The 21193-nt window shown below is 39.1% G+C and overlaps 2 protein-coding genes across 3 annotated transcripts in view; one reads left to right on the top strand and one right to left on the bottom strand.

Moving 5' to 3' along the window:
• The window catches only part of cbr1 (carbonyl reductase 1), a 7199-nt gene extending 5739 nt beyond the window's left edge, over positions 1-1460 (top strand). For both annotated transcript variants that reach the window (XM_008322580.3, XM_025061049.1), the window contains 2 exons: positions 394-447; positions 591-1460. In XM_008322580.3, coding sequence (XP_008320802.1) covers positions 394-447; positions 591-764 — 228 coding nt within the window. In that variant the 3' untranslated portion in view covers positions 765-1460. The remainder of the gene's footprint in view (positions 1-393; positions 448-590) is intronic.
• setd4 (SET domain containing 4) overlaps positions 1-20430 on the bottom strand; it is a 35514-nt gene extending 15084 nt beyond the window's left edge. Inside the window, 1 exon segment of the mRNA XM_025061050.1 lies at positions 20292-20430. Within this exon segment, the coding sequence (XP_024916818.1) occupies positions 20292-20295 (4 nt within the window). The 5' untranslated portion in view covers positions 20296-20430.
• Positions 20431-21193: the final 763 nt, after the last annotated feature.

Genomic DNA, 21193 nt, shown 5'->3' with positions numbered 1-21193 from the left:
GTATATATATATTTACGTGTATATATATGTATATATACATATATGTATACATACATATATACATGTTTTTGTGTATATGTATATAGTTAGTGTAAATGTTTATATATATTTTGTAGCTATATTTTATATTTTTGTGAAAATAATTATTTTATTTTTTATGTAGAAGTTATATATACAGTATATTTATATATATATATTTATATACACGTGTATATACATACAAATATCATTTTCCAGCCAGCGATCAATTAAGTGCATGTATATCTATATACATATATGTTTGTGTTTAAATAGATAGTGTAAATGTTTATATATTTATATATATATTTTTTTATATATTTTTTTGTGAGATTAAAAAGCATGTAACAAATGTGTAACTCTCGTTGTTTTTAGACTCTGTCCATGATCCTGGCTCGCCAGCTTTCCAAGGAGAGACCAAATGATAAGGTAACTAAAATACCAAGAAGGAAAAACAAATTAAAAAGGACATTAAATTAATTTTACAAGCTTTTGGACAGTAAAATTGTCACATTATTTTCTATTTGTTTTTTCCCGTTATTGATAACTTATGGATCAACAATATTTTGCAGATCCTGTTGAACGCCTGCTGTCCAGGATGGGTGCGCACTGACATGGCTGGTCCAAAAGCACCAAAGTCTCCAGAAGAGGGCGCCATTACTCCAGTCTACCTGGCCTTGTTGCCTCCTGGTGCCACAGAGCCTCATGGAAAGTTTGTGTCAGACAAAGAGGTTCAAGTCTGGTGAAATGGTTTCTTGATGACACGTTGAGTCGATTGTACATGAAATCCTTTGTTTCTCCAACATCATTTCTCAAATACATCGATTATGTGTAAGCAGATCTCCAAACCATCTTAGTTTGAAATATATCCCCCAACCAGGGCAACCCTAGCAACATCTTTAATTCTGCATGATTTCTTCAGGCATAAAATCAAACAGTTGCTCACTGATTGAAACCTTTATCTTATGTACTCCGTCACTCATCTGTATGGTTGGTCAACTCTGTACCTTCATTGCTATTACACCTCTGCTTATCATCCCTGTCTTAAACAGAACCATTCGATTTTTTCCTACTTACACAGTACATCCTTTCCATCGCTCCACTCTACTATCAACTGTACCAACTGTATCCCACTTTTTCTTTCTTCCCAGTGTTCAGACGAAACACTAAATACAGTCCCCAGTCCTTACATTTGTGGTACTTTTTCCAAAGGGTACTGCAGCTCATCTTGACCTGCCACCTCTAATTCCTGTATGGAGACAACTTTGTTCATAATACTTGGATGACACATGGTACACAGTGTTTTCTAAAAAAAAAAAAAAAAATTACTCATTTGAAGAGAAAGTAATTTATCATGGCATTAGTAATAAACTGGGAACTTTTTGAAATGTGTTTCACTACTTGTCGAAATCAAATCAAAATAAACAGATATTTTCATAACAGTTTTGATTCATCTCCTAATTTGTGGTTCTGTGTACGGTGATGGGGGCGGGGCAGTATCCCTGACATCCTGTAAAAGTGAGGTCCATCCTGGACTGTAGTCAGTAGTACTGACTTACGCCAGAATTCTGTTCCTATGACACAAAGATTTTCACTAAAAAAGTCTGAACTCACATACTGTCCATAAGTACTTATGTCACTCAGCTACGCTAACACAGTGGTGACATCATAAATTAGGACATAGAAACATCAGAAGACGACTTACGCCTTGGAGACTTAATGAAGGGCAAAAAATTCCCAAAAATACAACACAAACAAAAGAAAGCAAATGTAGCACGATCCAAAGTATGGCGTACCACTAGTGAATGTATGTACTGTAAGTCGCTACTTTTTTTTACACACTTTGAACCCTGCTGCTTAAACAGTGATGCGGCTAATTTATGGATTTTTACGGGCTAATGAAGTTCATACGGCTAGCGATCAATAACTTTTATAGTAGGCTATTGTGTGTTATACTAGTAGCGTATGTCTGTCTGTGAAGGGCTGTCTGTGTATATGTGCGTGGGACGCGCAAGAGAAAACGGTAGTGAAAGTTGAGAACAGCACAAAGTGAAGGGAGTTAGCCCCGGAGCTAATGTTAGCTTCAGCCCTTTAGCAGATCACTAAGTCTCCCCTATGCATTCCAACTATGGTTGGGGTGCCGAAGCAGGAAAAAGCTAACTGGTAACCAGCGGTGTTACAGGCACTGTTTGGAAAAAAGCATTTATTTAATTAAAAAAGTGACACCTTTTAAATTTAGTTGGTGTGGACTATATTCAGGTGCGCTCAATAGTCCGGAAATTACGGTAAACAGCTGCCATCGACATACAGCATCGTGTGATGACGTATTCTTCTGCTCCACTCTCCAACTAGTTTCCGTACAAAATTTGTTTTCACGCTGTACGTCGGAATGAAAAAGACCTTCTTGATAAATGTATGGAAGATGGCGACGTAACCCAGAAACGAGGTTTGTTTTCACGCTGTACGTCGGAATGATGGAAAAAGACCTTCTTGCTAAATGTATGGAAGATGACAACGTAACCCAGAAACGAGAACCCCCTGTATTGCAACTGTTGATATTGGAAATATTTTATTTAAAGCTAGTTTTTGGTTCAGTAAAACTGAGAAATGTAATGTTTTTAGTAATAAGTCTGACCCTGCACTTGTAAAAACACAGGGAAACTGAGTTTTTAGACAAACAGTAAAAACACATCCGGCTTTAAAGTCAAATGTTTCAGAAAAGTGAATTGATCTGAAGAAAGATAAACACTTAGCTTTGGATCTACGGTGGTTCTCAAATCTCAATCTGGCACGTGTGGAGCAACATTTCTAGTTCCAAAAAGTGGATAATAATTAAAAAAGAAAAAGAAAAAAAAAAACTTAGATTTAATTTGGGTGTATGTTCTGAAGGGAAAACTTCAGAAACCATTTCACTCTGACTTAGACATATTGGAATCTAATCGCAAACGTGGTTTTGCCGGAGCAACAGTCGATGAACAAGAGTCTTAAATTGATAACGTTATTAGGAAATTGTACAACCAGAGGGCGGTGTGTGATGTGAATAAAGTACTCGGCTTCGAGTGTGTTTTCCATTCGTTTTCAGAGTCAAAGAAAATACCCCGCTGAAGGCAGTGATTTTTTTTTTTTCCGCGTTTAAATTTATATTTGCATTTTTGCTCTGGAAGGTGCAACAGTTTTACATAAAAATAGGAAAATGAATTAAAAGTATAATTCCCGTATAGAGGTCAAGTCATGGACAAGCTTTCCAGCGGGACAATCTCCGACAGTGCTGCACACACCCGGTAAATCTACTTAATAGTCACATTTATAAAAAAAAACATAATCTTCACCACACACACTCACACACACACACAATCATAAGCTGTGTCCACACCACATATACTGGTTTTTGTGTTTTATGACCACATAACATAATCAAATGCAGTCCCTTGCTTTAACCTTAAGCGCTAGAAATACGGCTAACGCTGACGCTAATTTGACCGTAATTCTAATTCTCACTTCAACCTAATTCCTGGACTCACTCGGTAGTGACCTACAAAAACGTCCCCATAAGTATAGCTTCACTCAAGACACACTCACACTCACACTAAATGACTCCCCTAAAAATATTAACAGGAGACACAGCGTTAATGTAAATATGATTCTATCTGATGAAACCGCGCAGGAGAGTGATGACAGAGTGTCGGAAAAGCAGGCAACCCACTGGGGCCTAAGTCAAGAGCAGGATCCAGCAAACAGCTGATTGTTATTGAATGAAATGCAATGAAGTTCTGTGTTTGTTGCTTTTACAAATAGCTCAGTTAATGTCGGGAAATGACAGTGTACCAGCATGAAACTGAAGACGGCTAAATTGGATTCAAGTTGTACGTTTTCTTGTCGGCTTTAGCTTTATCTTAACTCCGAAAATATCTTTTATGTTGATCTATAACAGTACTTCGAAAAAAGTCTTCCAATGGAATATAGCACGCTGGACATAAGTGTACCACTGCTGTAATGCTTAAATGATAACAAGCCTCCAGCCACTAGGTGGCAGCAACTCATACAGTGGTTTGTACAGATAAAAATAAACATGTTATCAGGTTCTCAATAGTGTTTCAATTTGCGGGGATGTGGGTCAGGGGTGGGGGTGGTGTGAAAACATTCCTGTCCCCAAGGGGGAGCATGACAGAAAAAAAAATTAAGAACCACAGGGATGGCTTGATCCGATAAGCAAAACTGGTATCAGTTCGATATTTGACAAAATGTCAGGACTGAAAAAAAAAAAAAAATTAAGCTCTTCTGATCCGATACCTAATCCCCAATGCTTAACCTACTCAGGAACACTATCGCAATGGCAGCCCATGAAATGCTGAAGGAGAAAAGAAGAGATCGGAATGATATCGGTATCAGCAGATACTCCAAGATTGCAGGATTGGTATCATATTATGAAAACGTTGTATCGAGCTATCCTTAGTTCAGTGGTTTTCTACAGGTGAGGCACACCTCCCCTAGGGGGCGCCAAAGAGTCACAGGGGAGGCCTGCATGAAGTGAAATGATTTGCTGTTGCAAATAATCGTTTATGAATTCCCTTTTTTAAAACGTTTTCAATTGCATATTAGTTGTTGTTGAAAGTCATGCATTTACTGCAGAGGCGTGGGTGGGTTAGCGCAGATGGGCAGGATTTTGGGGAAGGGGTGGCTTGTCTGTCCTCACCTACTCACATTCACCCAATTTGAAAACCCCTGCCCGAGTTAAAATACAAAAATTGGAATTTTAACTTTTTAATTTAAAAAAAAAAAGAAATCCAAATTGCTGAAAGTCTTATTAAAAACAAAGAGTGTTGAGAACAGACCAAAGCGTTGTTCATATAATTTTCCAAAGATTCTCTTCATCGGCGCTACAGTACCTCTTGTTCTTCCTCCATTATCTGTTTCAAAGCCTTTGAGGCCACAACACGGCAGACTGTAAGAAGCTGTTTTGTATTCTGCGCGCTCGTAGCTCCGTCTGTGGGAGTTGTAGTCCTGTCAGACGAGGCTAAAGCCCTGATTACCGCGTAGATAACACAAATCCACGCACGCAGTGAGAAAAGGGAGGGAAGAGCCAGAGATGGCCAGACGCGATAATCCTCTCATCTGTGCTGTCTGACAAGAGGAAAACCCCCATCGCACGCTGGCTTTGATGATAACGCTGACAATGGTCATCATCGGCCGTAATTGCCGCATGAGCGCCGCAATTACTTTATTGACCCAGTGCTGGAGAATTTCCTCGGAGATGAAGAGGAAGTGTGTATAATCAATATTAACGGCGCTCGAATGCAGCACGTGATGAGACGCTGCTTCTATTGATGACGGAGTGTAATTTAGCTAAACTTCAACTAATTGTGTTTGCATTATTATTAATCTATGGCTTCAAACCGGGCTGATTTAGCATTTTCAAAAACAGCTCGTTTTCATCATTTTCCATCCCTACTGTATGGAACTACAAAACTAGATCGGGCGTCCAACGGAGAATCGAGAAGAATAGGGAATCTTGATTTGTCGAGAGTTTAGCTGAGATGAACGGGATTCCAAAAGCAGAAATATTAAATGTAAAAAGTACAAATAGAACAAGACAAGATTAGAGTATAAAAATTGAAAGGGGCCGCAGGGTAGACAGCAAATCAGGCATCCCTAACCCCCGGTCTGGGGTCTGGTGCTGGTTTGTAGGTTATTTGGTACCGAGTCGCAGTGGGACAAATTGTACTTCAGTTTAACTCATTTGCTTCATTCAAAAAGAATCCAGTCATATCGCTTTACTTTTTTCATTCAAAGATATACTATATCTGTTGTTTCCAAACAACAGGTCAATCAGACACTAACAGAATAAAGTCTAAAAGATAAGACAATGGCGCAGTAAAAGGTTGGGGACCGCGGCAGTAGATGATAATGGAAAAAGGGTATAATAAGCTTCAACCACAACTCAAGGTACTTTATTGGATCTTAGTCAGGTCAACAATCCGAGAATAGTGAATGAAAAATATAAAATATCCATCATCTATTTCTACAATTTGTGTTTGTTTTGATTAAACCTGGACATGGGACTAGCAAAACAAAGCCCACAGTAGGACAGGAAATGCTAAGTAAATAAGATGAACAGGTGATTGGCATTTAGTTGGTGGTCAGTTATGTCTAGTAAGTGCAGATTCAAATGTATTTGGGAATTTGTCCAAAACAATACAATATATATTTTACGTCAACATGCAAAGATAAGCTTCATTCATTCATTCATTCATTCATTCCTGTAAACGGGTTGTATCCCAATTTTTTTTAGTGCAGTTTTACTGTTGACCACCTGATGTCAGCAAAGCACCATATCACTGACCTGGGTGGGGCGGGGAAGAGAGCTCATTCAACAAAGCTTGTTTTTTTTTTTTTTTGATAAAGCCGGCACGACGACATGAAAAAAAAAAAAAAAAAACCCGACAGAGATAAGTAGTTCCACGGAGATGGTTATCAACTGAGTTGGACATTTTCCCGGTGCCTACAACTCTGGGATCATACTTTATGAAAAAAATGAACAAAACTACGACAAATAGCCTGCTCACAAACACGTTAAATTACAATATAAACTGGATTTGAAAAAAACAAAACAAAAAACAACTAGTCTATAAAGATTACAAACATCCCCCCCAAAAAATGTTTATACTAGTCTATAAAGATTACAAACATCCCTCCAAAAAATAAACCTCAACCTTCAAAATCGTAAAATCTTTTCAGTATGGATTTTATGGTAATTAACTATTACTCATTATCCAGCATAAGTAGCGATAATTACCCAGCAAAGAGAATAGAAAAGTAAATTAAATTAAAGATGTGCATCATATTTGATAGTATTTGATTAACACGCTCTACATGCTCTTCCTAGTGCAAGGTCAACCCAACAGAAGTCATCCATCAAAGATATGTGACATCAGTTTTGGTGCACAGAATATACACTGTACATGCATACAGTATGTCTATAAAATCCCAACCAGGCTATTAAATAGACATTAGTTACCATGGCGATAAAGCCAGGTTTTATCTGTGAGCCCTATTTAAAACTTCTCAGTGCTAAGGCTTTTAATTTATGCTGTGAAAATATCATACCTTGGTGATTTGATCATTTCCAAACTAATTGGAAATATTATAAACTCAATTGGATACTTATTAATCTAATAAAATTGTGGTCAAATTCATCTTAAATCTTAAGTCACTGCTTCTCAAAGTTGTGGGCGTGCAACCTGGCGGGGGCGCAGTGCCATTGCAAGGGAGGCGTGAATGGAATGAATGAATGAATGAAATATAACGCTCTCAGTGGCAGTAGTTGGCAATGCTAGCATCAAATGGACACGTTTAGGGTGCGTAAAAACAGTTACAGTTGTTGGGTGGGGGGACGCACGGAAATTTCCTACGAACCAAAGGTGGCCCCAGCAGAGAAAGTTTAGGAACCACTGGCATAAATAACCTGTAGCTCTGACAGCTGTGCCAGAAGAAATATCTTGATTTAACACAAAAATAAATATCATTGTGTGATATTGTGTTTTCTTTTTCTTTCTTTTTTTTATATCAAATACTTCTTTTTCCCACAGTGCAACAGTGGAGTTTCAGAAATGTGCTGCAAAAGTTTCACCATGACAACCCCATGAGATTTGGTGTTTGTTTTCATACCGTTCAGCCACTGCTTTGGGGGATACAACTGCTTGAAGCAGACTGCCACTCATAACAGTACGGACCATTAACTCTCTGACCAGCAGACCACAGTACATCAGGTCGGCTCGCTGTGCGTCTGAGGCAGTTGATGTTCGCTGCAGCGGCATCCACAGGTAACACTGCCGTCTCCATTTCTCTCAGCCTTGACACTCACTGGGTTCGTGACACCACACAGGCAGCTGTCTCCTCCAGACGTTCTCTGATACGGGCGTTACTTGGCGTGTGTCTGATGAGGGAAGGGATCTGTAATACTGCGAGAGATCGTCCCTGAGTTTGTTGATCCAGTGTGAATTCAAACAACTTCACATTAGTGGCACCACTGAAGCTCGTCTGTTTGTGGAAGAGGAATACAAATACCTAGGTTTTCATTTTTAATTTTTAAATTCAAGTCGGACGTGAGGCACAAAGGAGGACTTCAGTTTCTCTGCTAGCTAAAACCTCAGACACGTTCAAGGACTCTTTCAAGGTTCAGTTATTGACGTAATTTTTTTTTCCACACATTTCTCACATTTCTTTAAGAGTATAATTAACAATAATTATTTGAACTCTATCGGTACCACATTCGTGAAATTCTTGTGTTAACAGCAGATCAACAGAACTTTATGAACGATAATCCTCCAGCCCCTAGATGGCAGCACTGCAGCTCATTTTCCATCCATCCATCCATCCATCCATTTTCATCCGCTTATTCGTTACCAGGGGACAGCAGTCTCCATGACCGCCACCCAAATCACATTGCACCATACCAACCCCCCTGAACCTTCCTGCGGGTGGTGAGTCCACTGGAAGGTACCAACCGCCCTAACCGGGATTCTAACTTGCCCAGGAGGTGAACCCTGGGGTTTCACACCAACGACAGAGACATTGCCTCTGTGCCAAAGCGCCACTGCAGCTCATTTTATTAATCTATTATGATAAAAAGTAAAGCTGCACGATTTGATGAAAATGTCCATCCATCCATCCATTTTCATCCACTTATCCTTTACCGGGTCGCAGGGGTAGCAGTTGCCACCCAAATCGCACTGCACCATACCAACCCCCCCTGAACCTTCCTGCGGGTGGTGAGTCCACTGGAAGGTACCAACCGCCCTAACCGGGATTCGAACTTGCCCAGGAGGTGAACCCTGGGGTTCCACACCAACGACAGAGACATTGCCTCTGGGCCAAAGCGCCGCTTGATGAAACTGTGCGTTTGCGATTACATTGACAACATAAATGAATGAAGAAATAAGAAAGAGAACTACTTGTTTTTCACCCATCACCAAAGTGAACAACTGTAAGCTGCCTGGGGAGCAGTGTGTGGGGACAGTGCCATGCTCAGTGGCAACTTGGCAGCTGGCGGACTCGACCCGGAAACCTTCCGTCCCCAAGTCAACTTCCTTACCCACTAACCCACCACCGCCAGGTCTACTTGAGTCTACTTGCTTGAATATCCAGGACAACAAGGGAAATAATGATCGTTTGTATATTTCTCAACTCAAAGCATTGAAACATGACACGATAAATACAAAAGCCGAAGTTTACATACTGTTTGTACTTATAACTTAATATCCAAAAAATAAATACAAATTTGAAAATAACGATATTTCCAAAAAAAAGGGGGCATTTCTGCAAAACTGTAAACTTTAAGGACCATTCTGTTGGCATTTTGGTAAACCTTCTAAGGACCATCCATCCATCCATCCATTGTCATCCGCTTATCCGTTACCGGGTCGCGGGGGCAGCAGTCGCCACCCAAATCACATTGCACCATACCAACCCCCCAAACCTTCCTGCTGGTGGTGAGTCCATTGGAAGGTGTTAACCGCCCTAAACAGGATTCGAACTTGCCCAGGAGATGAACCCTGGGGTTCCACACCACTGACAGAGACATTGCCTCTGGGCCAAAGTGCCACTTCCAAGGACCACTTGATAAAATTTTTAAAAAAAAAATAGAGGCATTTTTGCAAAGTTCAAATGAAGACAACTTGAAGGCATTGTTGCAGACCTAGAAGGAGAATACGGAAGAACAATGAGCCCAATGTTTTCTCCCGTGTGGTCCTGGGGGAAATACTGTACAGTGTTTGCAGGCAGCGGCTTTTAAGCTCAAAGTCATTGTCGATAAAGTGGACAGTCAGGCTTAAGTAAGGTTCCACAGTCATGCATGACCATGAATTAGTTCAACTAAAGGTTTTTGGTAACACACTTTTATATCTTTGTAATTACACATTGCCATCTTTACCCCCAGTTGTCTTCCTCGGTCTTTCTTATTACACATACAGCTGTCCCAAATTATTAATATATAAATTGCACACATACTACTAGCATTATCCTTGGATGTACTTCTGGGTTCTAGACACTAAACCCTTTCTCTGCTATCTTAAAATGTTTTTTTTTTTCTAACTGTACTGCCCCCTACAGGTCCAGTTATTATTCTGGTGCAGGGAAGTACAGTAGTGCTCATCTACAGCAGGTGTTTGGCCCATTAAAAAAATGAAGGTTGTTGAGAAAACCAAAATGCCACACAGACATACGGAAGGGCATTTTTTCTGGATGTATTAGTTGGATATAGATTGCTGTTTCATGTTTGAATTTAGCTAATGTCAGTTGAGGCTAAGGGTTAGTGATTAAATGTCAGATTAAATGTCAGGAAAAGAATCCAACTGCACATAATTTAAGAAGGAGGAAAATGTTGCTTTTTGAGCCTTTCGAACGCCTTCTCCTCTGACAAATGTGCACACTGAGCTCGTTTTTTCCCCCCCCTCCTCTCTTGCAGGGACATAAATACAACATCAAAGTCAGAGGCAACAACACAGAGGGAATGTTGAACTGAAATGATCTGTCAGCTCTACAGGATGACTGCACGTCATGTCTCGACCGAATGAGAATGCCTTTTTTCTGCATTGTTACGGAACGGACGCTCCCCGGGGGCATCAGGCATGTGATTTTGACAGCAAATCACGGTAGTTCTGTCTTTAAATATAAAGTTGATGACTACATGTATTGATTTAATTTACACCCTTATATAGAGTTTGTATGCGAAAGAAAATTAGCAATGAATAGAAAATGATAAATTGTCTTTGGAGAAGACCTGAAATTGACAGATTTTTTTATTAACTTCGTGACATACAAAAGGGAATTCTTAATATTACTGATTATTATTCTGAATAAATGTGTATGGGAAACAAGGTTCATTTCATAACACTGTCATAATAGTTATTAAAGAAGATTATATATTAAAGAAGATCATAGCGTAGCTATAGCAATTAAATTAAAACGCAGTGTAAAAATGCTGATATATGTCTAGGTCCCTTTTGCCATACTCTCTATAATACACAATTTTGTGTGGCCTATATTATTGCAAACTGCATGTACCTTTAACATGGAGATATCACAAATACCCATAACACATACAGCAGGTGTACCTTTAACATGGAGATATCACAAACACCCATAACACATGTCAGGACACAGCAGATCCTCGATCTAAAACGTCTTTGACCTATGATGTTTTGCGATAACGTCGACACAACCTGTTACATCCCCAGTCTAGGGGAACTGGCACGTAGCACGATTTGTAGCCCTAGTAGTCTAAAAGTTTATCGTTTTACAATAACACGACACATGTCCTCAGACAAGGGTCGTAAGACACTTCCAATGTATACATTTATTACGAAAGTCTTGTTCCCTCATTCCAATGAGGAAGACGACTCTGTTTACATTCACCGGTGGTTCTTTTCGCCCTTCATTGTGACAAGTAGTTTCAGGAATATTTTACTTAAATACATTTTGACTCAAGTATTTTACTTTGCTACATTGGAAAAGAACCCTTTACTGAGTTAAAAATTAACTGAGGTAAAAAAAAACGTTGTAAGCGTCAACTGACTTAAAATAGCGTGGGCGTGCCTTCGTGGATTTCCCACTATTTTAATTTAGCCAGAGACCGGTGACAAAGAGACAGACTTGTTGTTGGATGATGGCTGGGGCTGAACAAAAAATGGAGGTCGAGGATTGCCAAGCAGAGAGCTCCTGTGGAGCAGAAGACTCTAAAAGGGAAAAGGGAAAAGGGAAAATTCTTGGCCGTATCTCAGCCAGCTCTTTGTTTTCAAATGCAAACGAGGCAATAACTTTATCATGCAGAATGGGCCTGCCCCTGGTGGACAGAGCTGTCCCTATCAGAACTTGAGTGTTCTTTAGTGGCTTGAATTTGCAGTATAAACATTCAAATGGATCATAGAATTATCAACTTCTGCCACTTGTATTCGAAATGTTGATTAAAAACAACTATTTAACTAGACTGGATGTATGACTCGTCCTTTTTTGCATCAGTTCGCGTCAGTTAAAGTAACTAAGTAATTTTTACTCAAAGTACATTTTAAATTAGTTTTTTTTTTACTTTTACTTGTGTAAAATTTAAGCAGAGTAAAGATACTTTTACTCAATTACATTTTTTCAGTACTTTTTTCACCTCTGATTATGACTTAAGTCCATAAGTCTTCCGATGGCATGGCTTGTCAGAAAAAATTGTGGAGGACAATAGGGAATTCAACAGCGCACTTTCCATGGTGGTCTTCATTACTGTTCGCTGTGGCTAACTCCATGTAAAAACAATAGTGTCCTGTCCATAATTTGCGACAGGCAATATATTGTTGTATGTAAGTTCCGACTTACAGCAAAAATCTGAGTTACGTCGCTGCTGGGAACCGAATCCCGACTTAAGTCGAGGACTCCTTGTATTTGTCGGTGAATTAGAGGTCCGTAATATAATGCTATGTCTGAAAACATTACACATTCATTCAGTCCATAGGGAGACATAAACTCTTTTTCTGGGCCGTAGCCATAGCCCACATCTCTATGTCAGACTTTTTCGCCATCTGACAAAGTGCAAGTCTATCATAAATATATAGCCAACCTTGTTGTACACGTTTCATTACCACTGCTAGCTAGCAAGCACATGAAAAACACTCCCTAAGGAATGTTGCTGTGACACAAAGCATTGCAAGCAAATATTAATATTGTGCACTGAGCTTCAAATCTGCGATCTTATGAGTTCCCCTGTATATTTTATCTCTCTGAAGCTTTTTTATCCAATATTTGTGCCGTAAACTCTACATGTTCATAAACCTGTTGAGATTCTAGTTTACAGCTGATGAGCAGTGGCTGCTTTTGTGAGGTATGTTTTGTACGTAACCCATAGATGCAGCTGAGCAGTAAAGTCATTGGAGAGGTTATCAGGACAAGAAAAACTTTTTATTCACTGTTCTGGATTTTTTTTTTTTACCACTGAGGGAATTCCCCAGTGTGACATTGTAAGCCTATTTTCTAAATTATACCAGCTTTATCTGAAATCAACCGGTGTAAAACCGGAGCTTAAGGGTTATTTTGCTTTCTTTGTGTGAAAATATGCAATTTGTTCCTTCAAAGCCTCAGAGAATATATATGCAAAGGTTTATGGTTACTCAAAATTTTCTTCTTTTTATGGCCGTTCTCTTAAGGGCTGGCCACTGCAGATCATCTGCCTCCATCTCACCCTGTTCTTCACTGCCTCCTGTGCTTCAACACTTAACATCTACATGTCCTCTTTCACGACATCCACAAATGTTGGTCATCATTTTCTCAGGTGGTACAGAGTATAAAAGGTTTTAGAACCACTGATCTATATATATATATATATATATATATATATATATATATATATCTTTTAGACTCTGTGCTGTTTGTATCAGTCTGAATGACATATTATTTTAAAATATTGCCAGATTATGTTTAAATAAAGAAAGTAACTGGATATTACAGGATTTTCTTTGAATAAAGTAAATTAGTAAAAATGAAATACATTTTTTCACTGTGTCCTACTGCGGCCCGGTACCAAATGACCTATGGACTGGTACTGGTCCGCCAACCAGGGGTTGGTGACCCCTGATCTGTACATTGTCTTCCATTTACAACTGGCCCTTCAAGGGGAACTGTATTGCTAATGTGGCCCCCGGTGAAAATGAGTTTGACACCCCTGCTTTAGAGCTTCAAGTAAAGATAGCTAATTAACTTGAATATAATGTACTCATATATTAGGCTTTTGACAAGAGCTATCAATGAATCAAAGTTAAGTACCCTTGTTTGTGTTTAACTTTGTTAAGTCGTTGCGACTCTCATCTACGCGCCTCTAACAGCGTAACAACTTCTGACAAGTTCTGTTGCTCAAGTTAGTTACTTATCTGCATCTGACAAGTGCATTAGTCACTCATTAGACTTTTGTTTATTCCTCGAAATAGCAGCTCATACACACTCTTGTTAGCACTGCCAGCACTGTACTGTATAAAGCAGCTTTCCCCAATGTTTTTTGTACCAAAGAACTGGTCGGCCGCTATCAGCCGTTACTGCGGACTGGTAATACCACGCAATAGTTGAAGGATCAATACATTTTTGAAATAAAACTTTTTAGACTTTATTCTGTTAGTATCAGAGTCTGAAAGACCTATTGTTTTGAAACATTGCCAGATTATCTTTGAATGAAAAAAGTAAAGGGATATGACTGGATTCTTTTTGAATGTAGTAAATAGGAAAACTGAAGTACATTTTTTCACTGTCCCACTGCGATTCAGTACCAAATGACCTACGGATTGGCACCGGTCCCTGGACATGGGGTTGGGGGCTTCTGGTATATAGTATTTTTTTTTCAAACTTCAGGGAACACTGATGATTTTACAGCCTAGACATATCATTGGAGATTTAATATCCATGCATGTACTAATCTTGTTTTTTTTTTTTTTTTAAATAGATGGCATTGTAACTAGTGGGTTCACCCTTGACACCGAGCACTGACACAGATGTGACAGCACATAATCTTTTATTAATAATTGTAATCCTGGGACTGTATGCTTTAGTGCTGAGCCAGCTACTCACTGCTCCTGTGTCTGCAGTCCCTTCTTTGTGTCTCTCCGCTCTGCAGTCATTTTGCAGTCGTTCATCCTCCTCCCCATTGGGAAGAGGCATCATCGCATCCTGACTTACGCTGGAATTCCGTTTACATGGTATTATATGTGATTTGATTTTCGCCGTAAGCTGGAACTCATAATGTAGATAAGTACCTATGTCACTCTACCTCACATCATAATCTAGACAAAGGGTCACCAAACCTTTTGAAAATGAGAGCTACTTCAAGGGTACTTAGTAATACGAAGAGTTACTTGTTTGATACAGACTTCCCCAATAATGTAATAATAATCATTGCAAGTGTAACTGATTCAAAAAGCACAGAAACAGTACCATTTTTGACCCTCTTGTTGACTAGCTTTATTTTTAGAACATACCCCACACTCAGAGGAGTCCGATTTTACGATTGGGAGCCATAATGAAGGGCAACAAATTCCTCAAAAAATAGATCAAAAATCGAAAGGAAGCGAATGTAAACAGACAATGCCATCTTCCGCGTATAGCACAATGTGACAACGTAAACTTCCACCCGCTCGTCAACTTGCTAAATTTATTGCCAAATGATGGAACAAGACTTTCTTAATAAATTTAGGGGAGATGGTGACGCAACCACAAAACGCTAAAAACATGTAACAAATGACAATAGAATTAGAAGGGTGATAGTGTGAACAAGGCTGGTGTCAGGGGTTCGATACAATGATTAGGAAATAATGTCATCGATATTGAGAAAGAATTAATCACTAAGGTGACAAAAAAAAAACTGATCTATTTATTTGGCTAATACAAAATCAAAATTATAAATCTCAATATATCTATCGTCGAGTGTTTCTTCCTGAGGTGACAGATTAAATTGAAGGAAGTATTGAAGGAATACGTCCTGGTTCTGTGTTGATATGTATAGTAATATGTAATAAGTCATAGGTGTTTTACCAGATGTGACCAGCAGGTGGGTCAGTGTAAAATCAAGGTTGGTAGACGGGGGTGAAAAAAGAAGTTACTTTTCCGGGAGAACAAAAATGAGACATGTTCTGGATATGTCTGAGTCTGCTCATCAAGCTAGTAGGTGATAAATGATATAGGTTGTATAACTTGCATAACTAGCACGTGCTAATTTAAAATGACCAATTTAGATTAAAAAGCAAAAATGGGACTTTGTTGTTTTCCAGTCCTCTCTCTTACTTCTGGCCGTTTGACTTCCTCTATCACTGCACTTGAAGCTAGTAACTTGCGATGATGGATCCTTCGGCTCTTATCTTCACAGAAACTGTTGTGTTGAAACTTCATCAATTGCTCAGTGAACGCTGCTTGTGATCTGTAGCTTTTAATTCTTATTCCAATGTAGGATTAGAGTGAATTTGTTACCGAGTCCGTTTGTCAACCTTTCGGCAAATATGATTGCATTAGAAAGCGATTGCTTCACTCCACATATTATGATGTGATGTTTTCAATGCAAGTGACCCAGAAAGATCTAATTTCACACCAATCTGAGGATGTTGAGAGAGAGTAAGATATTTTTTTAACCAAGCCCAAATAGAAAGAAAGAATCAGAGCTCCAGTTTTCTAGGCTACATCCCCCAGATGAACAGCACCGTTTAGTACACAGTTTTTTGTTCTACTAAAGGATCTTAGAGCACTCATTATAATTGCTCCTGAAGGCTGCATTCCTTCATGAACGGAAAGCAAAACTCTTAACTGTCAGATTTTAAACTTGTTCTTGACTTCTGATTAAGCTAGCTAAGCTAGCGCAACAAAATAGTTACTGCCCTTCTGCACACTGCGCAACAAAAGACGCACTGCAAGCAAACGTAACCGACATTCACGACCACAAGTCTGCCCTGTTTCTTGCGTTGAACGACACAATGCTAACAAAGAGTCAGTGACAGCGATGACAGGCTGCATACAAACAGCTTCGGTTCACCCGGCGATTCGACACGGACACTCAGGACACTAAGCCATTCCACAACAGCACTCGTACGTATGTCGATTCACTTGTATCTAGATTGCAATTTCCCCATAAAAACCAATTAATTTGTTCCAGCCCCCCAGAAATATACTATTAATTAATTAAATTAACCTCCCATCTAAACATCAAAAACACAGAAATAAACAAATATATAGATAATATACAATAATAATAATTAAGAAACATTTTAAATTATTGTTATAAAAAAACTATTTGGAAAACTATCCAATGTCACTTAATTGGTCCCATTATATTATTATTATTTATTTATTGCAAATATTTTTTCTTTGTTTGTCAATGCATGTCAGGCAGAGCAATTCAATCTTCTTCCCCTAGGCGACATCAGGGAATACATATTCTTAGCACAAGGATGGTCATTTTGTACCAATAATAGGAAGTACTGTGCCCAGAAAAAGAAAAACAGATGTAGCAAATATCGAAAGGCAAACACTGAAGATGAGACTCACCCAGAACAACCAGCAGGTTGAGTAAGAGAGGTGTATAAATAGAGGAGAAGATAACAAGGAGCAGGTGGAACATCAGGAAATTACAAGCGAGGGACAGTGAGCGAGACAGTGCGACAGTGTGGAGCTCGTCTGAGCAGTCGTAACTATATGGTTCCTCGTACCACAAGGAAATTCTTGCATAAGTTACTTACTCGTAATGTGGAAAACTCGTATTTCGGGGAGCTCGTATCTTGGGGCCCCAGTGTACATATATTTCTCTTTGGGGCTAAATCTTTATATACAAACACACTGAGGAAGAATGAGACCTTTTGGGTACTGAAAAGCCACTGCAGCTACCTGACTGGCTTGGAAGGGTCAAACTGAGGAAGAATGAGACCTTTTGGGTATTGAAAAGCCACTGCAGCTACCTGACTAGCGGGAGGTCACTAATTCCACTCCTGAAAGAGGAATGAATTTTCAATTTATTTGATCTCGCATTTGACATTGATCTGCTTTGTAATAATCATTAAAAGGAAATACATTATGTTTGCATTTTCCACAGGCAGGATGAAGGACAAGTAAAGGAGACATCCCCGTGGCACTGAGAATGCCAACTGTTGTAAAAGAAAGAAAAGGAAGCAATGCTAGTGTCTCTCTGTGTGTGTTTGTGTGAAACAAATCCACTTACCAAGGCTCTTGGAGCTTTGCTGCACTGTGATGCAGGAAACCAAGGACTTTAGCTGACACATAGGCACAGTTGCTTTCCGAAAGACAAATGGAGTTTACAAGAGAAGTCATCCGCACAGTAATGACTGTCTGAGACAAACACAGACAGTTGAAAACAACGTTTCCTCATGCTGAAAACAAATACCTAGGATGTTACATTGCTGTAATGTAACCGACGGTGAATTATGGGTTAGTTTATGGTTTATTAAGAATCGCTAAAACAAGTTTGTGATGTCTGTGTATACAGGGCGTTGGCGGTTTACATGCTCGATCTATAGCGTTTCGTGGTTACGTCACCATCTCCCATACATCCGATGTTCGTCGTTAAAACGCGAGTGGATGAATGGAAGATGGCTTTGTTGACATTCACGGATTGTATGCCATGCATTGGACTGTGCTACATTTGCCACGTTTCACTTGTGTGTTTTTTCTGGGAACAGTTTGCCTTTCATTATGGCTCCCAAGAACAAGTCAGACTCTTCTGACGTTTTTTATGTCCTAGATTATGATGTTACCGCTGTCTTAGCTTACGGGAGTGCCATAAATACTTATGGACAGAATGTGAGTTCCAACTTAAAGGTATGTCACTCCAACTCCAACATAAGTCAAGGCACCTCGTATATACAGAATGTATTTGTATATATATATATATATATATATATATATATATATGTGTGTGTGTGTTTAACTTCTCCTTCCCATCTACATCAACATAAACCTCTACTAACCCTTTATACATGATCTTGAGGATAGTTTTGTTTTTCTCACTGTGTCTCACCGTAATGAGATGCTTTCTTTTCCCCCAGCTTTTCAGCTGCACCATATACAATAAATCTTAGTGAAATAATCTCTGATTAAATCAGTAGAAAACCAGTGGGCCTCCAAGTCATAGTGTAGCTCAATAAACACCGGTCTGTTTTTTTGCATATATACCCAGTATTGATTACTCAACCACAGGACCCCCAATCTTTAGAACTACTACTTGTCAAATAGTAATCCCTACCATAATCTGTGCCTAAACTTCAAAGGGTGTTTTTGATGCTGGAAGCTCCCAAGTAAAGTAAGCTGTAGCCATCTCTGACCTATTCAAAGAAATGTCTTTTGAGCATACGGCCAAAAGAGCCTTTCTACCGTCATTCTACCTCTGCCTAACCCAGGGGTCTGCAACCCGTGGCTCCGTAGCCACGTGTGGCTCTCTCATCCCCCTGCTGCGACTCCCTGTGGCTTTAGACAATAAATACCGAATAACTCAGATTATAGAGACATTGTGACATTGAAATAAAACCAGTTTTTTTTTTTCATTTTGACTCTCAAAATACGCGTCACAGCGGTCGACATGTGTCAATTGTCAGCGTGCAATTAATCGAACTTTTAAACCCCATGGATTGCCAGTTGCGACACACGAAGTGAATTTAAAACTTAAGCATTCGGAGTCCTGTCTATCTTCACACGGGAGTCTTCTACAGCATGAACAATATATATAAAAAAAGAGTTTTACGCCTCACAGACAGTTTACAATCATGTGTGAAGAGGGAGGTAACGTCAAACAGCCTTAAAATGTAGTTGCATTTAAGTTCAACAGCATATATATATATACAAACATATATATACACACACATATATACATATATACACACACACACACACACACACACACCCACACACACACACACACACACACACCCACACACACACACACACACACACACACATGTACACACATGATTTTTTCACATTAATCAATCAAATAGTCCATATTTATTCGGATTGACAGCGACCGCACGCTCCAGTACACACGATAAAAAGATGACGGCACACAGAGACAGACGGCATTTTTGCTTTGCTGCAGGTGAATAATTTATGTTTGGCTTTTTCTTTCAGAGCATATATTTTTGGGTCGAAGTAACCTTCAAACCCAGCATCTTATTTTCAAAATTCAAAATGTTTTTGTTTCATGCAGAAATAAAATGTGGGTTTCTCTGAAGCAGTTCACTGCTTTCGTAAATTCCACATATTTTAGTTTTTATACACGGCATAAAGGTAAAAAAAAAAACCCAAACAACAAAGGTTTTGTTTTTGTTTTTTTTCTGTGAGAAATTAAGGTTTTTGACTGCTGGGTCTAAACCAAACTCATGACTGAGCTCTATTTGCACAAGCTAACACAGGAAATGTGATTTGTAAACAAATGTGAGCAGTTAAAATGATTTTATTAAAAATAACATTACGCAAATTGGATTACTAGCATATAAACGGTAATGACTGAGTTAAGTTTCGTTTTCTTTTCTTTTTTTGCTAATTTGGTCATTAAGGTTCTGTCAGTCGTTCCACTCTTAGTTGATAGATGAGTATTAAGGCTGAATATTGTTATTTGGGAACATATCCCACCCATCCCCCCGTCTCTCTATCTATCTATCTATCTATCCATCATCCATCTATCGTCCACGCCCCCCCCCCATCCCCCCCAACTGTACAACTTCCAGGAAAATTAACCAATTTTAATCTGCTGACTGCAGACTTACCCATGTCCACAGATGTCTCGGCAACTACAGCCTGACCTCAGCTAGGCAAATCTCCAGAGATCTCACCGGCTGTCACATCCCATTGCATCACAATTACGGTCGGTACCGTCCTGTAGGGAATGCCCTTTTCCTTGACCTATGTGCGCTTCCTCTCTCCTCCACCTAGGAAAATGGAATAAGAGCCATATGGGATTCAGGCACCCAGCAGAGGAAGCATCTGTTTTAAGGACTGGTCATATGTAAATAAATTCACATATACGTGTAATAAAGGGAACTATTATTTTTACCCAAGCAGAGGGAGAAATGTTTTGTCGTGTTTCTGGTTTGAAATGACAAAACTGTTCTTGTTTAAAGCCACGATGTCTGTTTTACTTCAAGCCATGCTTATCGGTCTAATTGGTTAACCAGTTTAGTGCACAGATCTTCAGAGGGTTTGAGATGTTAAGATGTCAAATTTAACATGCCTACAGCATTCTCTATAATGACATGATCAGAACTGGACCAAAATATGAAAATATAGAGTGTCATTAGGATATTATGGCAATAATTATTTTATCCAGCCTAACCGCCCAGGTTGTTCTGGTCAAGGGTCAGAAAATTAACCCCATACAATTTTGCTGCGTTTACTAAAATATCAAGTGATGTCAAGAAAAAAAGTAAAGAAATATTGATACCGAATCCCATGTTTTGACCAAAAGCTGCACTTCTTAATAAACCATAGTCAGAGCTAAAACAATGGTTTGGTTTTTATAGTTCAAATCACCCGTATGTGACCAAATATAAAGACATACAACAACTATTCCCTGCTTCCTCACATGTCACATGTCCACAAAAATATCCACTGAGATCTTCCTCTTCAACCATCTCAACCTCACCTCTCCTAACTTTTATCTCCAAACTGC

The sequence above is a fragment of the Cynoglossus semilaevis genome, chromosome 12 (assembly GCF_000523025.1).
Source record: "Cynoglossus semilaevis isolate Cse_v1.0 chromosome 12, Cse_v1.0, whole genome shotgun sequence".
In the NCBI taxonomy this organism is placed as follows: Eukaryota; Metazoa; Chordata; class Actinopteri; order Pleuronectiformes; family Cynoglossidae; genus Cynoglossus; species Cynoglossus semilaevis.
The sequence above is the reverse complement of the archived record's forward strand: the minus strand, read 5'-3'. Positions and strand labels throughout refer to the sequence as shown.